The 21,156-nt window shown below is 36.8% G+C and overlaps 1 protein-coding gene across 1 annotated transcript in view; it reads left to right on the forward strand.

The window, feature by feature from the left end:
- Positions 1-21,156, forward strand: part of LOC109096443 (structural maintenance of chromosomes protein 1A-like) — a 50,773-nt gene that overhangs the window by 17,883 nt on the left and 11,734 nt on the right. The window contains exons 10-22 of the mRNA XM_042751020.1: positions 1,584-1,691; positions 1,805-1,990; positions 2,071-2,248; positions 7,074-7,222; positions 7,318-7,455; positions 7,816-7,932; positions 8,024-8,130; positions 8,316-8,457; positions 8,555-8,700; positions 13,305-13,458; positions 18,305-18,418; positions 18,525-18,681; positions 20,663-20,817. Of these exons, the coding sequence (XP_042606954.1) occupies positions 1,584-1,691; positions 1,805-1,990; positions 2,071-2,248; positions 7,074-7,222; positions 7,318-7,455; positions 7,816-7,932; positions 8,024-8,130; positions 8,316-8,457; positions 8,555-8,700; positions 13,305-13,458; positions 18,305-18,418; positions 18,525-18,681; positions 20,663-20,817 (1,851 nt within the window). The remainder of the gene's footprint in view (positions 1-1,583; positions 1,692-1,804; positions 1,991-2,070; positions 2,249-7,073; positions 7,223-7,317; positions 7,456-7,815; positions 7,933-8,023; positions 8,131-8,315; positions 8,458-8,554; positions 8,701-13,304; positions 13,459-18,304; positions 18,419-18,524; positions 18,682-20,662; positions 20,818-21,156) is intronic.

Consider the following 21,156-nt stretch of genomic DNA (forward strand, 5'->3'; position numbering starts at 1 on the left):
GCGGATCTCTTTAATGTTTTTATTTTTATTATTATTATTATTTTTTATTTAATGGAATGATACCCTAAATAAGGAACTAAATCTGCCAGTAGGTTGCGGTAAATGTCTTCATTCGATTCATTCAAACAGCTGATTCATTCAGGAATTAATTAAATGGCTCTTTTTATGAATGTGTCTTTGAATCATTGGTTCATGCGATTGGTTTATAACGCGGATTCATTCAGAAACTAAACACCCCTCTGTTGCTTTGAGATGTGCAACAATTCTGCTATGGCTTTAAAAGTAATATGTACTCTGCAATATTGTGCATTAAAAACATAATATTTTGTTTAAAATATAACGCTATTTCCAACTTATTTACACAACTTTTGTGTAAAAATCACATTTAAACTTGTGGTATTCGGACATAAACAGCACCCTGACATACAGGGGCATTTTTTGCACCAATATCTTGAATTTTAGGTAGAGGTTGACCGATTAATCTGCCGATTTTTGGCATTTTTTTTAATTAATCGGCATCGGCTGATTGTGCTGCAAATTAGGCCGATTTATAGGCAGGCACACCGGCGGGCAGCTAAGCGTTGTTGCAGAACTCCCTCTGAGGCTGCGTGAGAGACGGAGCAGCTCACACTCTGCAGCAGCGGCTGAAGCTAATGGCAGGGCAAAACAGACCGTTTAGATAATTACGTTTTACCCGACTAGAATTGATGCCGGATAGTTATTATATTCATAAGTGCAACAAGTCATTTGCATGTGAAAGTAGAAACACGTTGAATTCAGACAAAACTTCTGGGCTGATTGTAACGTGCACGTTAACTTTTCTCATGAAACGTGTGTAGGTCCGACAAAATCCTCCCCGATGACATCACTCATAGGGGTATAAGAAAATATTTTGTTTGGCAATACTGTATCGATTCTCAAAAATGGAATATCGATATTTAAAAAAATAAAATCATACAAGATTTATGGCAGTTGTTTCGTTTTGAGTTTAGATCCCGGCCGCTAGAAGGCAGTCTGCGTCTCTGAACAAATCCTGAGTGACAGGATATACTAGCATTAAGGCACGCTATTAATTTTAGCATTAATATAGTTCGCTGCTAGTAATAGAGGAGGTAAGAATTGTCCCAGTTCCTGTTTCGCTGTACAAAGCTTAAGTATGCCGTCATTTGGGCTTTTGTGGTAACATCCACCGCGGGACCATGGTTCCGCCGCCTTGGTTCCGCCGACTGTGGTGTCCCGTGTGAAGATGCTCGCGCGGAGCGCAGCGGGTGGTAGGGTCGCCGCGTGGGGCGCAGCTTTCTTTCATTTTGGGGGCGTTTTGTGTAGTTGGGGCGGTGCTCGCGTCGCAGTCTCTGTGATTCCATGCGGAACATAAATACAAACTGAAAAACCTGTGAAATCCAAGTGGAAAGGTTCGACATCTGTATTTATTTTATTGTTTTACAATTGTTTTGTTTTCTTTAGGAATACTGTAAGCACTTTATTTTTTCATTGATATTAAGCAGGTGTAGTTATTTTGTTCAGATGAAACTTCAATGGAAAAAAGCCGTCATTTGCTCAACCCTATGATATATTTCATGCAGGTGATGGAGCAGCTGGGTGATGCTCGTATCGACAGACAGGAAAACAGCAGACAACAGCGCAAGGCTGAGATTCTGGAGAGTATCAAGAGGCTGTATCCTGGATCAGTGGTGAGAAGCAACGACTTATTGTTCACAGTGTTATTGTGTTGTGTCACATTGTGTTATGTTTGTGTTGTGTTATGTTATGCTTTATGCTTACATATGGTCAACTCATTTTCCAGTACGGGAGACTGATTGACCTGTGCCAGCCCACACAGAAGAAATTTCAGATTGCTGTTACTAAAGTTCTGGGCAAAAACATGGATGCCATCATTGTGGACTCTGAGAAGACGGGTCGTGACTGTATCCAGTACATAAAAGAGCAGCGTGGAGAACCTGAGACTTTCCTGCCCCTAGACTACCTGGAGGTGGTGTCACTGAATTTTAAATTTCATTCAGTGTGTTGTGCTTGCGCAAGTTAGCTCATGTATTATAATGTCCTCAACAGGTCAGGCCTACAGATGAGAAACTGCGCGAGTTGCGTGGTGCTAAATTGGTGATTGATGTAATTCGATACGAGCCGCCACAGATTAAGAAAGCCCTGCAGTATGCCTGTGGAAATGCCCTGGTCTGTGAAAACGTTGAGGATCCCAGCATCACCGCCTTTAGAACAACACACACACAAAATACAAAAAGAAAAAAAAAACACAAAAAAAAATCAACTTAATTTATTATTATTTTTCTCTTAAAGAAGCCTTATGATAAAAGCAAACCTCATAACAAAATTGTTTCTTATTAAAAAATTAATGCATAAAAAATTAATTCAAGAAACATCAATTAAATAAAATCAAACAATTACTGAAAATTAAACAAACTTTTTTTGGCAAACAAAGGGGATTTACTATTAAAAATAAAACATGGAAGAAATGTTGTGTGATTATTCCTTAAAAAATAATGTTTGTTTCATTTTAGTAGTAGTAGTAGTAGTAGGCTATGTACATTCTACTGAAAAATTGACCGGACTTTTATTTTGACGGTTTTCCGTGTTTATGTCCTCATTTAGAGAGACGACAGAAGCTGAAATCACTGCGAGCATCACACGCGCTTCAGTGTAAATGAAACCTCGCATCTGCGCCATTCATTAGAATCATGCAGAACATGCAGGATTCATATTTAAATCGGCTTCCGCATCACGGAAATCACAGGACACTACAGTTATACCAGCACAATGTATATTCTCACACTTTAACTGCTTCTATTCTTGAACACTTAATGATTATCTAATCAAAATAAAAGAGCAGCGCTGAGTCTAGGAGAACTCACCGGTATCACACACACTCCAGACGTGTCGCATTCAACTCGAGCAGTGGTCTAAAACAGTTTATTTATTCACCAAACGGACACAAGTTTACTTCAAGAATGAACAATGAGGCATAGATAAGTTTGAAGTTCAGTGTTTAAAAAAACGGATCAAACGGAAAGAGCGATCTATATTATAGATCTATATATGAAGCATACAGACTTTATTAGAGCCACAGAAAGAGAAACGTTTCAATGAAAGTGCTCAATATACAATTCATTATGTACATTAACAACTATTGGGGGGGAATATAATGTAATTTAATGGAAAACTATGTGAATGGCGCTCTGTGGCGCGGCAGGATTTTCTGCCAGCTGCATTTAAATCCGGGTCTGAAGTTTCTCGCTCTGTTCAGCGTGTAGTGTCACGTGTCTAAACAAATAGCACGTGCTGTCAGTGATTTCAACCACTAGAGGCCGCCCTCGCACTGTATAATGAAACAGACCCTTCTGAGCCGCTCCAGCAAAGGACGCCACCCAGAAAACTATCGGCATGGATTTTTGGCGATAACAGATTGTTCCTGCAATCAACTATCGGTGCCGATTATCAGCAAAACCGATACATTGGTCAACCTCTAATAATAAATCATATAACTGTTTAAATGTCAATCAAAAATATTTTCAATACACAAATATCAACAAATATGAAGGACGGAATTGTAACTATTTACAGGGTATCTGCAGGATTTTTTTATGACCCATTTTAAGAGTTTGCACAAGTAAAATGAACACAGTATGAGTGGGGTTGGACAATGTCTGTGGTGAAATACAGTACTGAGCCATAAAATTACATGATTCACATTTCAGATAGGCCTACAGGTTTTCACAAAAACAATAATCTTATACAACAGGATTTCAGCCTTTAGACAGTTTCTCTGAAAAGCGATAAATCAAGCATATAAATTATTGTCAATTTAAAACTTATAAATATTACTGTCTTAATTGTTTAGATTTTTAGAAGGCACATTAACTTTTTCTCATTTACAAATCTGTGTGTTTGCTGCTTAAAAACATGAGTGGATATTTGCATTGATCTGACCAAAAACGGCAAGAAAGGCTTGTTGGAAATGCAAATTCATTCTGTGCCGTGAAGTGGTTCTTTAGGAGTGCTGAAATATTGTGGTTTCCCCGGTAGCGGATGAACACAAAGCAGCTCGCACTCATAAACGCTGCTTTATCAGGAATTATAGGTAAAATGAAAAATGCCAAAGACACATTTCTGAGGACAGTCGGTTCCCTTCAGATACATTTAAATAAAGACATCGGCGCCACGTTTTGACTTGAAACGTGCAGCTCTCATATTTATTAATGACATCGTTGCCTTTTAAAGTTTAATCCAGCCATATCGCGACACTTGTCTTTCCGTTCCCTGTAAGACCTCTTGAAATTATAATTAAGAAATTTCTTATACCATTTAACATATTTAAAACTTTTTATGGCTTAAGTTTAATACAACTCACTTTAGGAGTTTTTAAGGAGATCTGCATTAGATAGACCGTCGGGCAGAGTGCTGATACATTTTGGTAGCCCGACTGGAAAACGCAATAGCCCTGAGACGTCGGGCTAGCGATTTTGAGAGCCCTGACATGCTTTGAGTCCCTCCAGAATTTTGCTATTCTGCGATCGATGAATTTATCGCAAAATCAAGCAAACTCAATTTTCATGAAGGTTTGCAAATTTTCATAATTGCCGCAGATTTTCCGCAAATTTGGGGCTTCACGCATCCCGTGATGTCATCGCAACGCGCATTTAGTCAGAGAAAGGTTGTTTCTCAGTTCCAAAAATGGAATGAACAGCCTTGCGTTCTCATCATGGCCGATTTACAAGAGCTACATTGGATAAACAAACTGAAAATGGAACAAATTTGCGCTACTCGTTTGGGCTACGTAGCACAAACTGTTTATCTGCTCAAGCCAGAGCCGCGGGCAGATTTCGATCACTCGACACTGTATACACAACGCTGGCAGATACATTGAAGAAAGCAGTCGAATTCACCACAGAATCAGTAATATCTCTGTGAAATCTTGTGAGAAGCATTCAAATTCGGTGCAGAATTGCGTTAGATCTCATATCAGAACAAACACCACTGATGTGGAAACCAAGAAAAACATTGTTCAATAAACACATCACCACCACCATTTACCATAAATTAAACATAGTAAAACTACAGGAAAAACTTGTGGCAGAAATGGTCTAATGTTTGAGTAATTTTAAATGCTTCACACAACTTTTTCCAGTACTTCAAAGCTTTAAGTATTACCGAATTTGACAGTTATTTTTAATGTGACGATATTTGTTCATCCTTCATAGGTTTCCCGCATGTATAAAACTAAAAGTTTCATAATGTTGGAAAGCAAACACTTATTTAAAAATAAAAAAAGATATTAAATTTCCACTAGTAGATGGCTTCAGAGATTTACTAATAGGCCATTTCCAACCCCTAATATATATATATTTGTATTTAATGAATTATATAGACATTAGGAATGACAATAATAAAAGTTAATTTTATCTGCATCTCAACTACCTAGACAGCACAAGTACGTCTGTAAGACGTCTGCTGAAGATCTGGGAAACATCTCCTGTGTAATATGACATGCGTCTCAGAAGCAGTTTTACATGCATTCTAATAAATGTCTATTTGACATCTGACAGGAAGCATCTTAGAGACGTATTGCAGATGTGCAAGCACTCTTAAAAATGAATCTTGCATATGTAAATGCAGACATCAAATACTCACATGTGATGAGTATCGCACATGAGATGTACATGTGCGATTAGGGTGAGTGCTTTACTGTCAGACGCTGGTGCCACATTCTGTAGAACTTACTGGCACTGGTGCTGGTTTTCCTCAATTTTAGTCTGGAGCCCTGCAATGTTCCTCGAAGTCAGAAAAGTCATAACGGTGTTAGAAGAATGTTGTCTGTGGTGTATTTTCACTGCAAAACAATAAGAAATGGCGCAAATTGAGAAATTGAGAAAAGCCACAGCAAAATAAGTAATTTTAGGCCACAAAAATCAAAAAAAAGTTCTGCGAAATCCTGGAGGGACTGTTTAACCTCCAGCACTCGTCCATCACCATTTTAACCTTCGTATGTGATCCACATATCTGTCAAGTTAACCAATTATGTTTAATGCATGAGTTGGCATAATTGGTGCTCGTGACGGAGCAGTAGCGGAACATTCTGGGAGCGTGTGAAAACCTCAATGCTCCGATTTTCAAAAAATCTGCTCGTAGCTCCAGGCAAAACCATGCTGCTCCGCTCCCACTTCTCTCCGCTCACATACTCTGCGACCAGCATTTTTCCTCAGATATACATCTCGTATATGGATTTAACATTGTCCGCTGCTCAATATAGTTGATTTTGATTAATAAGCAGACACATGCACTCTTTGTATGTTTAATAATGCTACACCGCTAATATTTGTCATAAACATCCTTTATTGCTATAAAAATACCATGAGCTACATACAAAACACTTACAGAAAATATATTTTCGTAATTATATATCTATTTGCTTTCATATTTTGTGTAGAAAATAACACTCGCGCACGTGGAAGAAAACGGACGTTGCTTTACAGATTACGTAATTCAGTGGATAATTAATATAAATGTTATTCTGTATAAAGAACATGTGAGAATAAATCTGTTCTCAAATACCAACAATAACAAGAACTCAGCATCCACTCTCTTCTCTTATCCGGTATACTCTTCTTCTGTGTTCGTTTACACTGGTTTTTGAAACCGCGCCACCACTCTCAGCCTTTTGTGCAACAGCAGCTGCTCTGGTCACGTGATCCTAGCTCAAATCTTATTGGACGGCCCGTGTTTTTGCTTTGCAAAACTGAAAAGAACTGGTTTTCGAACTGGTTCCAAATAAAAAGCATTCACATTTTCAGTGTGCTATTGTTTGCGGTCTATGTGGAAGCATCCATAGGAATCTATTGTTTTATTCCAGTGTGTCATTGCGTCCAATATTCGTTTCTCTTTTTCACGCACCTTGTGGGAAGGCCTTAACACCGTAGAAACCCAAAACATTATTATGATTATTTCTTAGACATTACTCACTTTTGGTGGGAAATGTAAAAAAAAAAAATTTTGGTTTGTATTTGGTAGTTTATTGGTTCCTGGATCATGTGGTGTTGTTTTTTAGACTGTGGCTCTAGATGGGACATTATTCCAGAAGTCTGGAGTGATCTCCGGAGGTGCCAGTGATCTGAAGGCTAAAGCTCGGCGCTGGGATGAGAAAGCCGTTGATAAACTGAAAGACAGAAAGGAAAAGCTCACAGATGAGCTCAAAGTAAGTAATTCTGAGTCTGAAGGATGTTTAATGCAATGTGGGCATGGAGATTTGCAGTTGACTGATTGAATTGAGTGTTTGTGTGTGAATATCAGGAGCAAATGAAGGCAAAGAGAAAGGAGGCAGAGCTGCGTCAGGTGCAGTCTCAAGCTCATGGTTTGCAGATGAGACTCAAATACTCTCAGAGTGATCTGGAGCAAACCAAGACCAGACATCTGTCCCTTAACATGCAGGTACCCACCACTTATTCAGGTTTTGTTTCAAACTGCCACAAGAAAAATGCTGCTTATTGCTTTTATAAAAAGTGGAAGAAATAAGACACTGATGTTCAATAATAATAATAATAATAAATCTGTCTTTTATGATGTAATAGTTTATTCGCCTAATTACAAACCATTTAAGGTGGTGAAGCTACATAGCCACTGGTCATAGGTGTGTATTTAACAGCATTTTCTAGCAGCTTTGAATGTGGCCCATCCAGTCGAAAACTGGAGTCAGAAATGTTCTGTTCTTCTGTTTGTTCTCTCTTCTTATCAGAAGTGACTTACTACAGTAGAGATATTTGTCACATTTTCTTATTGGGGTGATTTCAGGAAAAGTCAAAGCTGGAGAGTGAACTTGCTAACTTTGCTCCACGCATTAATGACATTAAGAGAATCATCCAGTCACGAGAGAGAGATATGAAAGACCTGAAAGACCGCATGAACCTGGTAGGTCACAGTACAGTTATCTAAAAACAACTTTACCATGCTTCATTTATTACTTGTCTTTAGTCTTGTTTGTGTTTGTCTTTCATTACAGGTGGAGGATGAGGTGTTTGTAGAGTTCTGTAAAGAGATAGGAGTTCGTAACATTCGTGAATTTGAAGAAGAAAAAGTCAAGAGACAGAATGAGATTGCAAAGAAACGGTGAGATCATTGAAAAAAAAAAATCATTGATTTATAATTTAGCTGAATTATTTTTTTATTTTATTTTTTTATATACATCTACATCAATTAGAATTTGTGGGCAGTACTTAACAGTTGTAGTTCTCCCTCAGATGCAAATAGTTGATGTACCTACTGATTAATCCTTTTCTCAAAATCTCTGGTAGCTTGGAATTTGAGACTCAGAAGACACGTCTGGCTATCCAGCTGGACTATGAGAAAAACCAGCTGAAGGAGGACCAGGAGAAGGTGATCATGTGGGAACAGACAGTCAAGAAAGATGAGAATGAGATAGAGAGACTCAAGAAGGTAGAGAACATTCAGATACTCGCATAATGATACTCCTTTAAACCTGGAAATGATGATTGATCTCATTGAATCGAATTCATTTAATATTTCCCAACAGGAAGAGCAAAGGAACATGAAGATCATTGATGAAACCATGGCACAGCTGCAGGATCTGAAAAACCAGCATTTGGCCAAGAAATCTGAGGTTAATGATAAAAATCATGAAATGGAGGAGATCCGCAAGAAACTTGGGGGTGCCAACAAGTGAGCCCTTTCAATGTTTTATTCTAGACATGCATAGATGATCCAGCATGTTTTATTAGATTGTGCTGGTTTTAACTCATTGAGAATTTTTTTTATTCAGATACAGTAACTCTTTTATAGAGATTTTTAACAGAGTTAAGCCAAATACAGTTTTGTAGTTTTTAGTAAAAATAAATTTTAAAAACTTGATATAATTCAGACCTGCCAACCTGTACGCATTTTGCGTAGCGGCTACGCATTTTGACCTCAAAGTATGCTGGGACGATTTGTCACTCTAAACTCTCAAAAATCTAGTGACGCCTCTGTCCACGTGCAGTATTCAAAACAAGCAACAGAAAAAGATGAAGAGTTCAACCAATCAGAGCATTTTTTGTTTGTTTTGCATTTAAATAGTTTCTGCATTTTATTTCTCTCCTAGTAGCCTATAGTTTGTAGTTTCAGTTCAAAGCGTCTTGCGCTCGCCCCGTCAGATGCTCTGACAGAAAGGCTGCATGTGAGGCTGACAGAGATGCGTTGTTTAATGTTTGAGATGTGCTGTTTTCCTTCATGCAAAACTTACATTTCACAGGTAAATTCTCCATCTGTAAATGTTAAAAAAGCCATGGAAAATTTCAATTTTTCTGTCAGAAATACATGAGCTTCTGCTTTAGAGATTCTTCGCTAAACTCCACAGACTTCATTTAGAACGAGCGCCGCCGTATGCATGCGCGCCAAACAGACAGAACTCAATGAAATAGAAGCGCAAAAACTCTTTTCGCTGAAATATTTGTAGTTGGACAATAAATGTGACATATGTAGAATTTTAAACCTACAAGTTTTAAATTTCATTTAAAGTATATTTGTATGATGGCACTAACTGTGAAGTGTAATAGGGTAATCAAGATAGCCTTTTTACTCAGTCTGTGCTTTTTATTATTTTCATTTTTAGTTAAGTAACTTTAACTTCTGCTTTAAAAGGATTATTTTTGTTCTTAGATTGGAATGTTACAATGTAATGTGATTTTAACCCTTTTTTGCACATAATGTATGCCTACACGCCTACATTTACTTTATTTGTTTAATCCAAATACAAAATACCGAGATATATAGGCTACTGTATACCGCAAATCAGCCAAAAAATACACAGAGAGAAATTTTTGCTCATATCCGCCAGCCCTATACAGACTTGTACTGGAGTTTGTAAATGACATAAAAAAAAAAAAAAACTAAAAAAAACTAAATGTCAAAAATGAACTAAACTGTAAAAAAAAAAAAAACTGTAAAACAGTAAGCAGTAAACTGTTTACCCCCGCTGATGGTACTCAAAACAAAGTTCCCAGGTTGGCAGGTCTGTATCATAATATTTCTTGCCATGAAAATAGCCACAAAAACAAACATCAGGGTGTCCGTGCAGTCTTAAAAAGTATTAAAAGTTGATAAAATCAATTTAGAGAAAATTAAGGCCCTTAAAAAGTATTAAATGCTATTTACCAAAGTATCATCTTTTCATTATGTATATGTTCTGTCTAGTTTATTTATGGAATCCCACAAGACGGCAATCACTGACTGAATGCGCTGCTGCGTGATAGCGTGGGGCATGTTGATCCTGCTCTCGCTGGATTTCTGACCATTATCACATGCTCCCATCCGCTCCCGCGATATTTGAATCCACTCCCAGAAAACATTCTAAAGGTGTATTTAATTTTCGCGCATCAGGGTGCCGCTATCAATCGGTGGGGTTTAAATCCCTTTTGAAATAAGCGCTGGCAGTTCACTTTCGATTTCGCGATCGCACACGCGATCTATATTTGTCAATGAGCTCGCTATCTGTTGAGGAGTAAATCCTCCAAAACCTTGTCAGTCATCTCTCCTTACTTTTGACCCGTGATCAGTCAATCTGACTTCTGCAGCTCGTGTTGGATGCAGGGTGGGGGTTGTTGTTTTTTTTTGCCACGAAATTGGGCTGCTTTTAAACTGTTGTCATCGATTGATTTTCCCCAGTGGGTTAAAGGTTTGAAATATTGCATAAATTACATTTGGTTGAAATGCTTGCACTGAAACATTTTGCATTCTACCTGTAATAAAACTGTGCTAAATGTTTTGGGCCACACTAGTAAGAATTTGAGTGGTGTTTATGATAAATGTGCTAAATGATAACATGTAGATGATAACAGTGACTAAAATATGTATTTTAGGGATGGAAATGAAATTTTTATATTTGGGACATGGTAGTTGCGCTACTTTTGGGCGTTTTTTTTTTTTTTTTTTTTTTTTTTACTGGTATGGGCTTGGGATGCACAATTAAAAGGATGTAATAGTTTTGATCATTTACACTTGATCAGGTGCAGTACTGACAATATCAAATCAAGCACTCCGTAATCACAGGTAAACTGTCTGATCAGTCAGATTTTTGTCATGAGAAGTGTTCCACAAAACAGCTATGGTTTGCAGATAGTTATAAGAGCTGATGTTACAAATACATCTTTTGAATATACTGTGTGAACTCATTGTCCCGTTAGCTCGGAGAGCTTTATTTTCCCTCCTCGGTAAGTTTTGTCAGTTGTTTTGTTTATTGGTCTATTTCTTGTTTCTTGGGTTGCATTGGTTAGTCACTCAGTTAATTATCTTGGGCTTCATTCCACCCCTTCTGAATTATGTTGTATTGATAAGGAGTTATCACAAAGTAGGTCTGTTTAGTTGTGCTATCTTACAATCAGTATATAGTAAATGTAAGTTAAAGCGTCGCCGATGTAACCTGTTAACCCTCTGGAGTCGACTAACGCGAATGCGCATTTTGTGGCATATTCTCCTGATAAGACCGAAGAGAACTTAAATTACACTTTCAGTTTTGATCGTACAGAAAAGAGCAATACATCAATCGAATCTGTAAAGGGTCTTCTTTTATTTGTATACACACATAATTACAACAAAACTTTGTGCATTTATAAAATAAAGAAAACAAACAGAGTGCGCTGTCTGCCGCCTTGGTTCTGCGTGATCTTCATTTTGAAACGCGTCATTAAAATGAACTGTAACTCAACAAATACTCAGCCGGAGACATGAGAGATAGATCTATAGAAAGCTTGACATGTCTACTTTTAAACTGAGCAAGTCTTAAACAAAACAAATATTCTGTGATAAAGTAAACCATATGAAAACAACACGATGTCCAGTCTTTCATGTCTCCCTTCATTATATCTAATGCGACCACGCCCATGTGCCAAGCGCGCTATTGATATTACAATAGTCTACGTGAAGCTCGTGGCGGGTAAATGCCCATACAGCTAACAAAGCAGCGAGACTGTACTGTTTTTTAAATGTTACTGTTCGCTTCGCACTGAGAGGAATAAGACATAATTCACCTCAATAAAACCGCTGAGAGGAATAAGATTTAGATTACCGTAGAAAGAAGAATGAAGCAGCTTGACCCAGCAGAGATCATAAACATAAGTCTTTTTTATTATTAATCTACTTGTATTAGTTTTCATATAACTTGTACACATTTTACTTTTTCCAAAATGTAATTCCTGACTAAATGTATAATCAAGTGAAACATTATGAAGTTTCATTTACATCATCTCAATGTTTCACGATGCCAGGATGTTTTTTTTTGTTGTTGTTTTTTATGTTCTAACGTGTAACATAGACAGCAATAAAATATAAAAGTAATATGAGGTATGTGCCAGGTATGTGATGTTCATTTATATATTTCAACATGACACAATACCAGTCAAAACTTTTGAACAGTAAGATTTTTTATATTTTTGTAAAGAATTCTCTTCTGCTGACCAAGCCTGCATTTGATCCAAAATACAGAAGGTTGCATTTACTAGCAGTAATATTGTGAAATATTTTTACTATTTTAAATAAGTGCTTTCTATTTGAATTTATTTTCAAATTTAATTTATTCCTGTGATTAAAGCTAAATTTTCAGCATCGTTACTTTAGTCTTACTCCAAGTGTAACAATATACACTATACCATTCAAAAGCTGGGAGTTAGTATATATAGAAATTAAAACTTTTATTTAGCACACAAGTCATGATAACTACAATAATCATGTTACAATCGATGCTGTTCTTTCAATTCAGCAAAAAATATATAATAATAATAATAAAGTTTTTTTTGAGTAGCAAATCAGAATATTAGAATGATTTCTGAAGGATCGTGTGACTTGAGTAATGATGCTAAAAATTCAGCTTTGGAAGTCAGCTTTGATTGTTTCTAATAAACTGTTTAACTGCACTCGCAAGTGAATCTCAAGTTATTTTGTGGGATAATTAAAAATATTCTAAATAAACTACAAACATAAAAATATAGTTTATTTTGTCCTCAGTCTTGTGAACAAATGTTCTCTAGTGACTTCAAATTTGTAGTTTTTCACTAACCACGCATAAACGTTGTTTTCTCAAAAACACAATCATATACATACATGCTATTTACATATTATTGTAGCCCAGTTTGTACTGATTACAGTGTTATTAGACTTTAGCCATGTATATGTTTATAAGCAACTGAAAAAAGCACAAATTAACTACACGATTCCTGTATATACCCTGAATATTGCATAGATGTTTTCAAGAAAATGGGTATGATGATGTAAAGAAAAACTTTGTGTTTGTATAGGGAGTTGACGCAGCTGCAGAAGGAGGTGACGGCCATTGAGACCAAGCTGGAGCAAAAACGCAGTGACAGACATAATCTTCTGCAGGCTTGTAAGATGCAGGACATCAGACTTCCCCTCCGATCTGGAACTATGGATGACATCAGCCAGGAAGAGGTGTGTGCCAGACTAATCCATGACAAAATAAACTCTCAAAATTATGAACTACCAATCAGAAGTTTGGACACATGATCAATCAATTAGTGTTTTTATAATCTTAAAAGAATTTTGATCTAGAAGTGTATGCTTGAAATAAGTTGTGTAGATACTCTATATGATTTATTTAAAAAAAAAAAAAGTTAACTTTAAACAGTACCGTTTGCCTTTTGTGGAGTAGATAAAAAATAACAGAAGTCAATAAATGTCCAGAATTAATTGGAACTTCATTACTGTTTGAAAATATAACCCAGACAAAAAATCTCAAATATAAAATATTCATGTTTTTTCCCCTACATAATTATCATTCTTGTAATGTTCCACATTTGACAGTTTTCATCACATAAAACTATTTTAAAATAAAGCTTCATCCTACAAAGTGTGAAATAATCCTGGTAAAGAACAAGTAGGTATACTAAAGGCACAATATGTAAGATATTCTTTTCATTAAAATATCAAAAAATCACTAAAACAGTGTTATTTATATTTTGCTGACTTGTGTATGTTTGTGTAATGTTTAAATCCAGAGAAATTTTACATAGCAACTCATCCCTGGTCATTGCGTCACCTGCCAATGACACCATGCACCCTCGATTTCCAGTTTTGCTTTGTATAAAACATGGAAACACCAAAGACGTTTTAATATGTTATGCATTTTAATAGACTGGCGACGACCACAGAGTAGCATTATAACAGAACTTTCAAATGTATCTAGTATGATAAAACAGCGCTGCTTTACCCCACATACACACCACCGGAAGGATCGGAAGCCGTCAACTGTGTCATAATAAAAGCTCCGCTGCTTTCGAGCAGCATGTCATGCTCATTCAGCGGCCTCGTTTTGCTTCGACTGCTTTCAAGTTGTCAAGTCACCTTTATTTATATAGCGCTTTTAACAATACAGATTGTGTCAAAGCAACTGTACAGCATTAAATACGAAAATAGTGTGTAAATAATGCAAAAGGCAATTTATCATTGAATTCAGTTATGTCATCAATCAGCTCAGTTCAGTTTAAATAGTATCTGTGCAATCAAGTCAACGATATCGCTGGAAATGAAGTGTCCCCAACTAAGCAAGCCAGAAGCAAGGAATCAAAACTCCATCGGTGACAGAATGGAGAAAAAACCTTGGGAGAAACCAGGCTCAGCTTGGGGGCCAGTTTTCCTCTGGGCAGAAAAACCAGCAGTTCCATTCCAGACTACAGCAAAGTCACATTGTGCAGAGGACTCAACTGGTTCCTGTGGTCTTGTCCCGGTGGCCGTCTAGGAGACAAGGTCTTCACTAGGGATCTGTCTCTGAGGCTCATCTAGTTGTCCTGGTCTGCGCTGATATTCAGGGCTGTAGAGGTCCTCTCTAGGTGCTGATCCACCATCTTGGCTGGGTACATACTGGATCCAGGTGACTGCAGTGACCATCTGATCTAGATACCAACTGGATCTGGTGGCTACGGTGACCTCGGAATAAGAAAGAAACAGATTAATATTAGCGTAGATGCCATCAGCAGAAGACAGTTGTTTGGCTGTGGGGAAAAAAAAAGTCGCCCTACATTTAAAAACACTTGTCTATCACATTCGAGTTCATGAGTTCACCTACCAATGTGTGAGAGGAACACAGCTTTCACTCTCAACCAAACTAGCATTACTAGACAATCAGAAGATTTTGCTCTTATAAACATGAGACGCGCATTAGCTGATGAATGGAAAAGACAGCTGGGTCTTGAGTGCGACATTGGCCTTGAGTGTGACGCAATGGTCAAAGATTTCCATCCAGCATCATATTTACATAGAAAGGCTATTAAAAAAGCAGCAAACCTTTGTGAATAGCTCAGAGTAATCACATCATCTCCATAAGAATGATATGATTTCCAGATCAGGTCAATCATATATTCATGAAAAAAAAAATCAGTTTGAATAAGGAACCATGTACCCTTTTGTTTTATTAGTTTATTTATTATAATTTGAAAGATGATAACTAGTGGTCGACTGATATATCGCCAAGGCCGATATATCGGCCGATATTTGGCATTTTTCAAATATCGGCATCGGCTGATAAGTTTTTCAGCTTGGCCGATGTGTTCGAGGCACGGTATTTTTATGGCACGCTTGACTTTTTTGACAACGCTGAGAAAGGCAGCGCCTGAGCTCTCAGAGCTCACACTCTCCCTCTTGTTTACTGTCATTGTGAACAGTTCTGTCTAAAGCCACATTACAACCTTAACAGATTTACATTAGAGAAATCAGAAAAACACATACTTCACATACTCACTTTTTTTAACACACAACAAATCTGCCACGTCTGTGTTTTTCTCACACAAACAATAACAAATCAAAATAAAAACTTACGTACAATGATCCTCTGAGAAAAATAATCCCGTCTGAATGCAAATGTCTGTGTTTGTCGGCGATATTTTATTTCGCAACGCGTTTCCTTGTGTGTTTTGGCCAACGTGAATTATCGTAGATGCTCTTACCGCACGCATGTTTGATTTATTTGCTTCCTGGCAAAGAAACAATAAAAATAATAAAATCAAGAGCCAGATCACCTAAACTGTTAAGACTGGCTATTGTGTGCATGTATCCAGCATGATCACGTGTTCTCTGCGTGACGGTCGGTCCATGTGAATTTAATGCTTTAAACTCGTGATTACGAATTATGCTGCGTTTTATGCATTTGCCTACTGCCATATTCATGTCATTTTCTTTGTGTGCTGTATATAAAATGAGGGTTACCCTGGCTTTATTTGAAAAATATGATTCCCAATGCACACAAAACTCATATAATACTTAATCCACTGTCAAATAAATTCAAAACTTCCTTTTAATTATATTTTTATTAAATATTTATTTATTTGTGAAAAATACTGTCATCTAAAGTATGTTTATTTAACACAATTATTTTTTTAATCAATTTTCAAATGATTTCAAATTTCTTAAATATTAATTAAAAAAAATGTATTTGCAGTATCAGTACGAACCCCATTTAAGTTACCAGTTCTTGGACCATTTTAATTTTTTTTTTTTTTTTTTTTGTTGTTTGTTTTTTGTTGTTTATTGAACTGAAATGTAGTTTTCTGTAGTAAAATGTCTTTGTATATTTCCTATTTTATATTAATTTCCTAGTATTTAATTTACCAAGATTTCTTTTGAACAAAACAATTTCAGAAATGCCATGTTTTAGATTGTAGGTCATCTTGAACCCTGTCAAGGACAAAGCTAACCAGCAAAACTTGATATCAAAAGCATCCTAAATGTTACATGTTTGCACGTTATTGTAGTGAGTAACCTTTCTTGTTATTGCTGTTTCAAATATCCCACCATAATCTGTAGTCTGAGCCTGTCGAGGGCTAATGGCAATGGCAGATACGTTACTAGTTAGTTTCAAGGAAAATAATTTTCTTTTTTTGTTTGCCAAATAACCCTGTGTATGTGTCCGCCCCCCAACCCCTGGAAAAAAGTTCAGGCTCAGGATTTTTTTTTGCTTTAACCCCTGTGCCATTCTTCCAACGATGTAGCAAGTACATTGGGTGTTACAGGAAGTGTTCCCGGTTCCGGTTGTCCTAATTATTGCAGCCTAAAAATCCTTTAACGGATTTGAATATTAGAAATGTGTTAGTGTGTTGTGTAAGCCAGGTTAAAGAGATGGGTCTTTTAATCTAGATTTAAACTGACAGAGTGTGTCTGCCTCCTGAACAATATTAGGTAGGTTATTCCAGAGTTTGGGTGCTAAATAGGAAAAAGATCTGCAGCCCGCAGTTGATTTTGATATTCTAGGTATTATCAAATTGCCAGAGTTTTGATAATGCAGTGGACGTGGAGGACTAATGCAATAAGAGCCCATTCAAATACTGAGGTGCTAAACCATTCAGGGATTTATAAGTAATAAGAATCTATACAATGTTTAATAGGGAGCCAGTGCAGTGTTGACAGGACCTGGCTAATATGGTCATAATTCATAATATGGTCATAATTCCTGGTTCTAGTAAGAACTCTAGCTGCTGCATTTTGGACCAGCTGGAGGTTTATTTAATCTTTCAGAACAACCACCCAATGAAGCATTACAATAATCTAACCCTGAGGTCATGAAGGCATGAATTAACATTTCTGCATTTGACATTGGGGCCATAGGTCATAATTGAGATATATATTTTTGAGATGGAAAAATGCATTTTTACAAATATAGGCCGTGAAGAAATATAGAGCTGAGTATCATCAGCATAACAGTGAAAGCTAACACCATGTTTGCTGATGATATCTCCCAAGGATAACATGTAAAGCGTGAAAAGTAACAGCTGTAGTACTGAGCCTTGAGGTATTCCATACTGCACTTGTGATCGATATGATACCTCTTCAGTCACTGCTACGAATTGATGGCGGTCAGCTAAGTACAATTTGAACCATGCTTATTCACTTCCATTAATGCCAACAAAGTTTTCTAGTCTATTCAAAAGAATGTTGAGGTCATTAGTGTTGAACGCAGCACTAAGATACAATAGCACTAATAGAAAGATATTACCACGATCAGATGGTCAGACTTTCAGCCTCACCCTTCATAAGACGTTAATAAATCTTTAATACATTAGCTCATCCATGAACATGATTTCTGCCTCCGTCGGATTGCATCGGCTGTGAGGATGAAGACAACAACTCCTATGATTCCACACTCAGTCACAGCATCATCAGCACCTTTGTTTCTTTGTTTTTGAATACGCACCCTCTAGTGGCGAAAACTTACATATTGTGCCTTTAAAGCTTTTTACTAGTGTATTACATAAGCCCAGCTAACATCTTGCTTGTGTTTGTGCTGTAGGGCAGTTCTCAGGCCGAGGAGAGCCTCAGCAGCAGTCAGAAGACATCTAGCACTGTCCTAGCCAAGGAAGCTCTTATCGAGATTGACTACAGCAGCCTCTCAGAGGATCTAAAAGTACATCAGTGCTTGCATCTTTACACTATCATGATTTCATTACTGTTTTTACACTATCATTAGTGTTATGGTATGTTAAGATTGTGATGTGACTGATGCTTTGCAGGACTCACTGTCAGATGAGGAGATCAAGGCGGAGATGAGCACATTACAACAGAGACTCAATGAGCAGCAGAGCATCCTGCAGAGGATCAGTGCTCCCAACATGAAAGCCATGGAGAAACTAGAGAGTGTTAGAGACAAATTCCAGGAGACCAGTGACGGTCAGTCATTCCAAGCTTATGCTGTAAAATGAATCCAAATAAAAGTAAAAATGCAATTACGTTGATAAAGCACAAAAGACTGCAATTTAAATACATCTGTTTGTCAGTGTGAATGCCGGTCTCGCTGACCTTGAAAGAACAAACATATAAACACTGGAGAATTTAGAATGTATCTGTTGGAATTTTGAGATTTCTTGTGAGATCGCTTGTTGCAAAACTTACCATCCCATCACTGTTTTGAAATAAAATTTTGTTGAATGAGTAACACTGGCAGTGCATGAGCTGCACATTTACAGAGCAGAAGCAGGACAATGGTAGCATATCCACTGTTAGCCTGTCACATGCTTTTGCTCACCATCACCAGCCTAGGATGTGATATAGTCTCCCCTCCCAAAACATAAATTCTTATGAAAAGATTTCTATAAAGTCTTTTAGGTTTAATATCTTCCCTTCAGTATGTGTAGATTTAATGCAGTAAAGCAGGGCTATTCAGTTGGCAGTCCGCGGGCCTAATACGGCCCCCCAATCATCTTCATCTACAAGGTGGCAACACTGGCCCGGGCCGTTGTTTCACAGATGAAAAAGAAAAGGAAGACACTCACTGACAAGTGCTCATGTGAGGGGATTATAAGATATCCGCAACTCTAATTTAAACGAGTATAATGACCGTGCTATCGGTCATATCTTCTAGCGAGAAATAGCACAGAGACTGGACAAAGTTGATTTTCAAATGGAGTTTGAAAGTCTGTGCGTTCGACTTTCCACATACGCTGCTGAGCCACTTCAGCAGACAAAAACGCACACAATTATGTTAAAATGTGCAGTTATGGCGAGTTACCTCATAAACACGGTCTTAAATGAGTCCTAAATGACCATAAAATGTTGGGAGAAAAGTGAAAGTGTGTGTCAGATCCGCGTCATGTGCATCAGGTTTTAAAGAGATAGCGCTGCTTTTAAAGTGAAACCTGATGAAGTCTGTCATTGATGTAAATCAAAGAACAAAAGAAAAAGGAGAAATCACTCCACTGCTCTAGTCGCTGATTAACATTTGTAGTTTGAATAAAAAGTAATTTATATTCATTTTATAGTTTATACATATACAATTTATAGTTTATGTGAAGACTTAAGTTCACTTAAATTTAAAGTTGTCATATTTTTCAGAGCCTATTAAGTGTTAAAAATAATGGCTTTCAATTATACTGTAATGTGGAAAGGCTATAATTATTGGCTAAAAATGAGGGAAAATTAATTTAATAGAGATATCAGTAACATTACTGGTATCAATGATACTGACCTTCATTAACAGTAGGCTGCTTAGTAAAAAGATGCCATTAAATCGTATTTAAAATATACTATCTTTGTTATTTCTTCATTAATTTGGAGGTTCAATGTAAAATTATGATAGCATACATATATTAATATGCAAGTAATCACAATTAATTACATAAAAAATGTGTGATTGATTAGTTTCTTTTTAATCGATTGATAGCACTGATGTTAACCTTTGTAATGTTAACCAAAGATGTTATTGTTGGTATAATATTTATTTCACAGCTGAATATGCTTTTCAATTTAATTTCTTATTTTATACCCCACCCCCCACCCCACCCAAAAAAAAGATATTGGTATGACCGCCCCCACCTGGCCCCCTTCCAATTTTCAATTTGATAATCTGGCCCTCAAATGAAAATAATTGAATAGCCCTGCACTGAAGAGTTAGTTCACAAAATAATTAAAACAATATCCTTTACTTACCCTCATGTCATTCCATAGACTTTTATTAATGTTTATAACACAAATTAAGATATTTTCAGTTAAACCTGATTTAGAATGGGTAAGTAAATGATTGCAAAGTTTTCATTTTTGGGTATCCCTTTAAAAAGTTTAGCCTTGCAGAGTGGGGCCGAGTCGCTCAGCTTGTCTTTGGTTTGCAGCATTCCTAACATGCATTTACTGTCTTTTTTATGTTTGAACATCATAGAGTTTGAAGCTGCCAGGAAGAGGGCGAAGAAAGCCAAGCAGGCATTTGAACAGATAAAGAAGGAGAGATTTGACCGTTTCAACGCTTGCTTTGAGTCTTTGGCCACCAACATTGATGAGATATATAAAGCTCTGTCCCGCAACAGCAGTGCCCAGGTACTTAAACAATGACACATCAACAAGCAATCACAACTTTAAAAAGGCAGCTAAGGACACACTTTTCTGCAAACAGTAATCCAGTACACAGCCTTAAACCAATGCCTTTGCACACACAAAAAAATATTCTCTTTGAATTTCATCATTGTTTACTATATGATTCTTACTATACAGATGCTGGTCATATAATTAGAATATCATCAAAAAGTTGATTTATTTCACTAATTCCATTCAAAAAGTGAAACTTTTATATTATATTCATTCATTACACACAGACTGATATATTTCAAATGTTTATTTCTTTAAATTTTGATGATTATAACTGACAACTAAGGAAAA

This window comes from Cyprinus carpio, chromosome B23 (assembly GCF_018340385.1).
Source record: "Cyprinus carpio isolate SPL01 chromosome B23, ASM1834038v1, whole genome shotgun sequence".
NCBI classification, from domain to species: domain Eukaryota; kingdom Metazoa; phylum Chordata; class Actinopteri; order Cypriniformes; family Cyprinidae; genus Cyprinus; species Cyprinus carpio.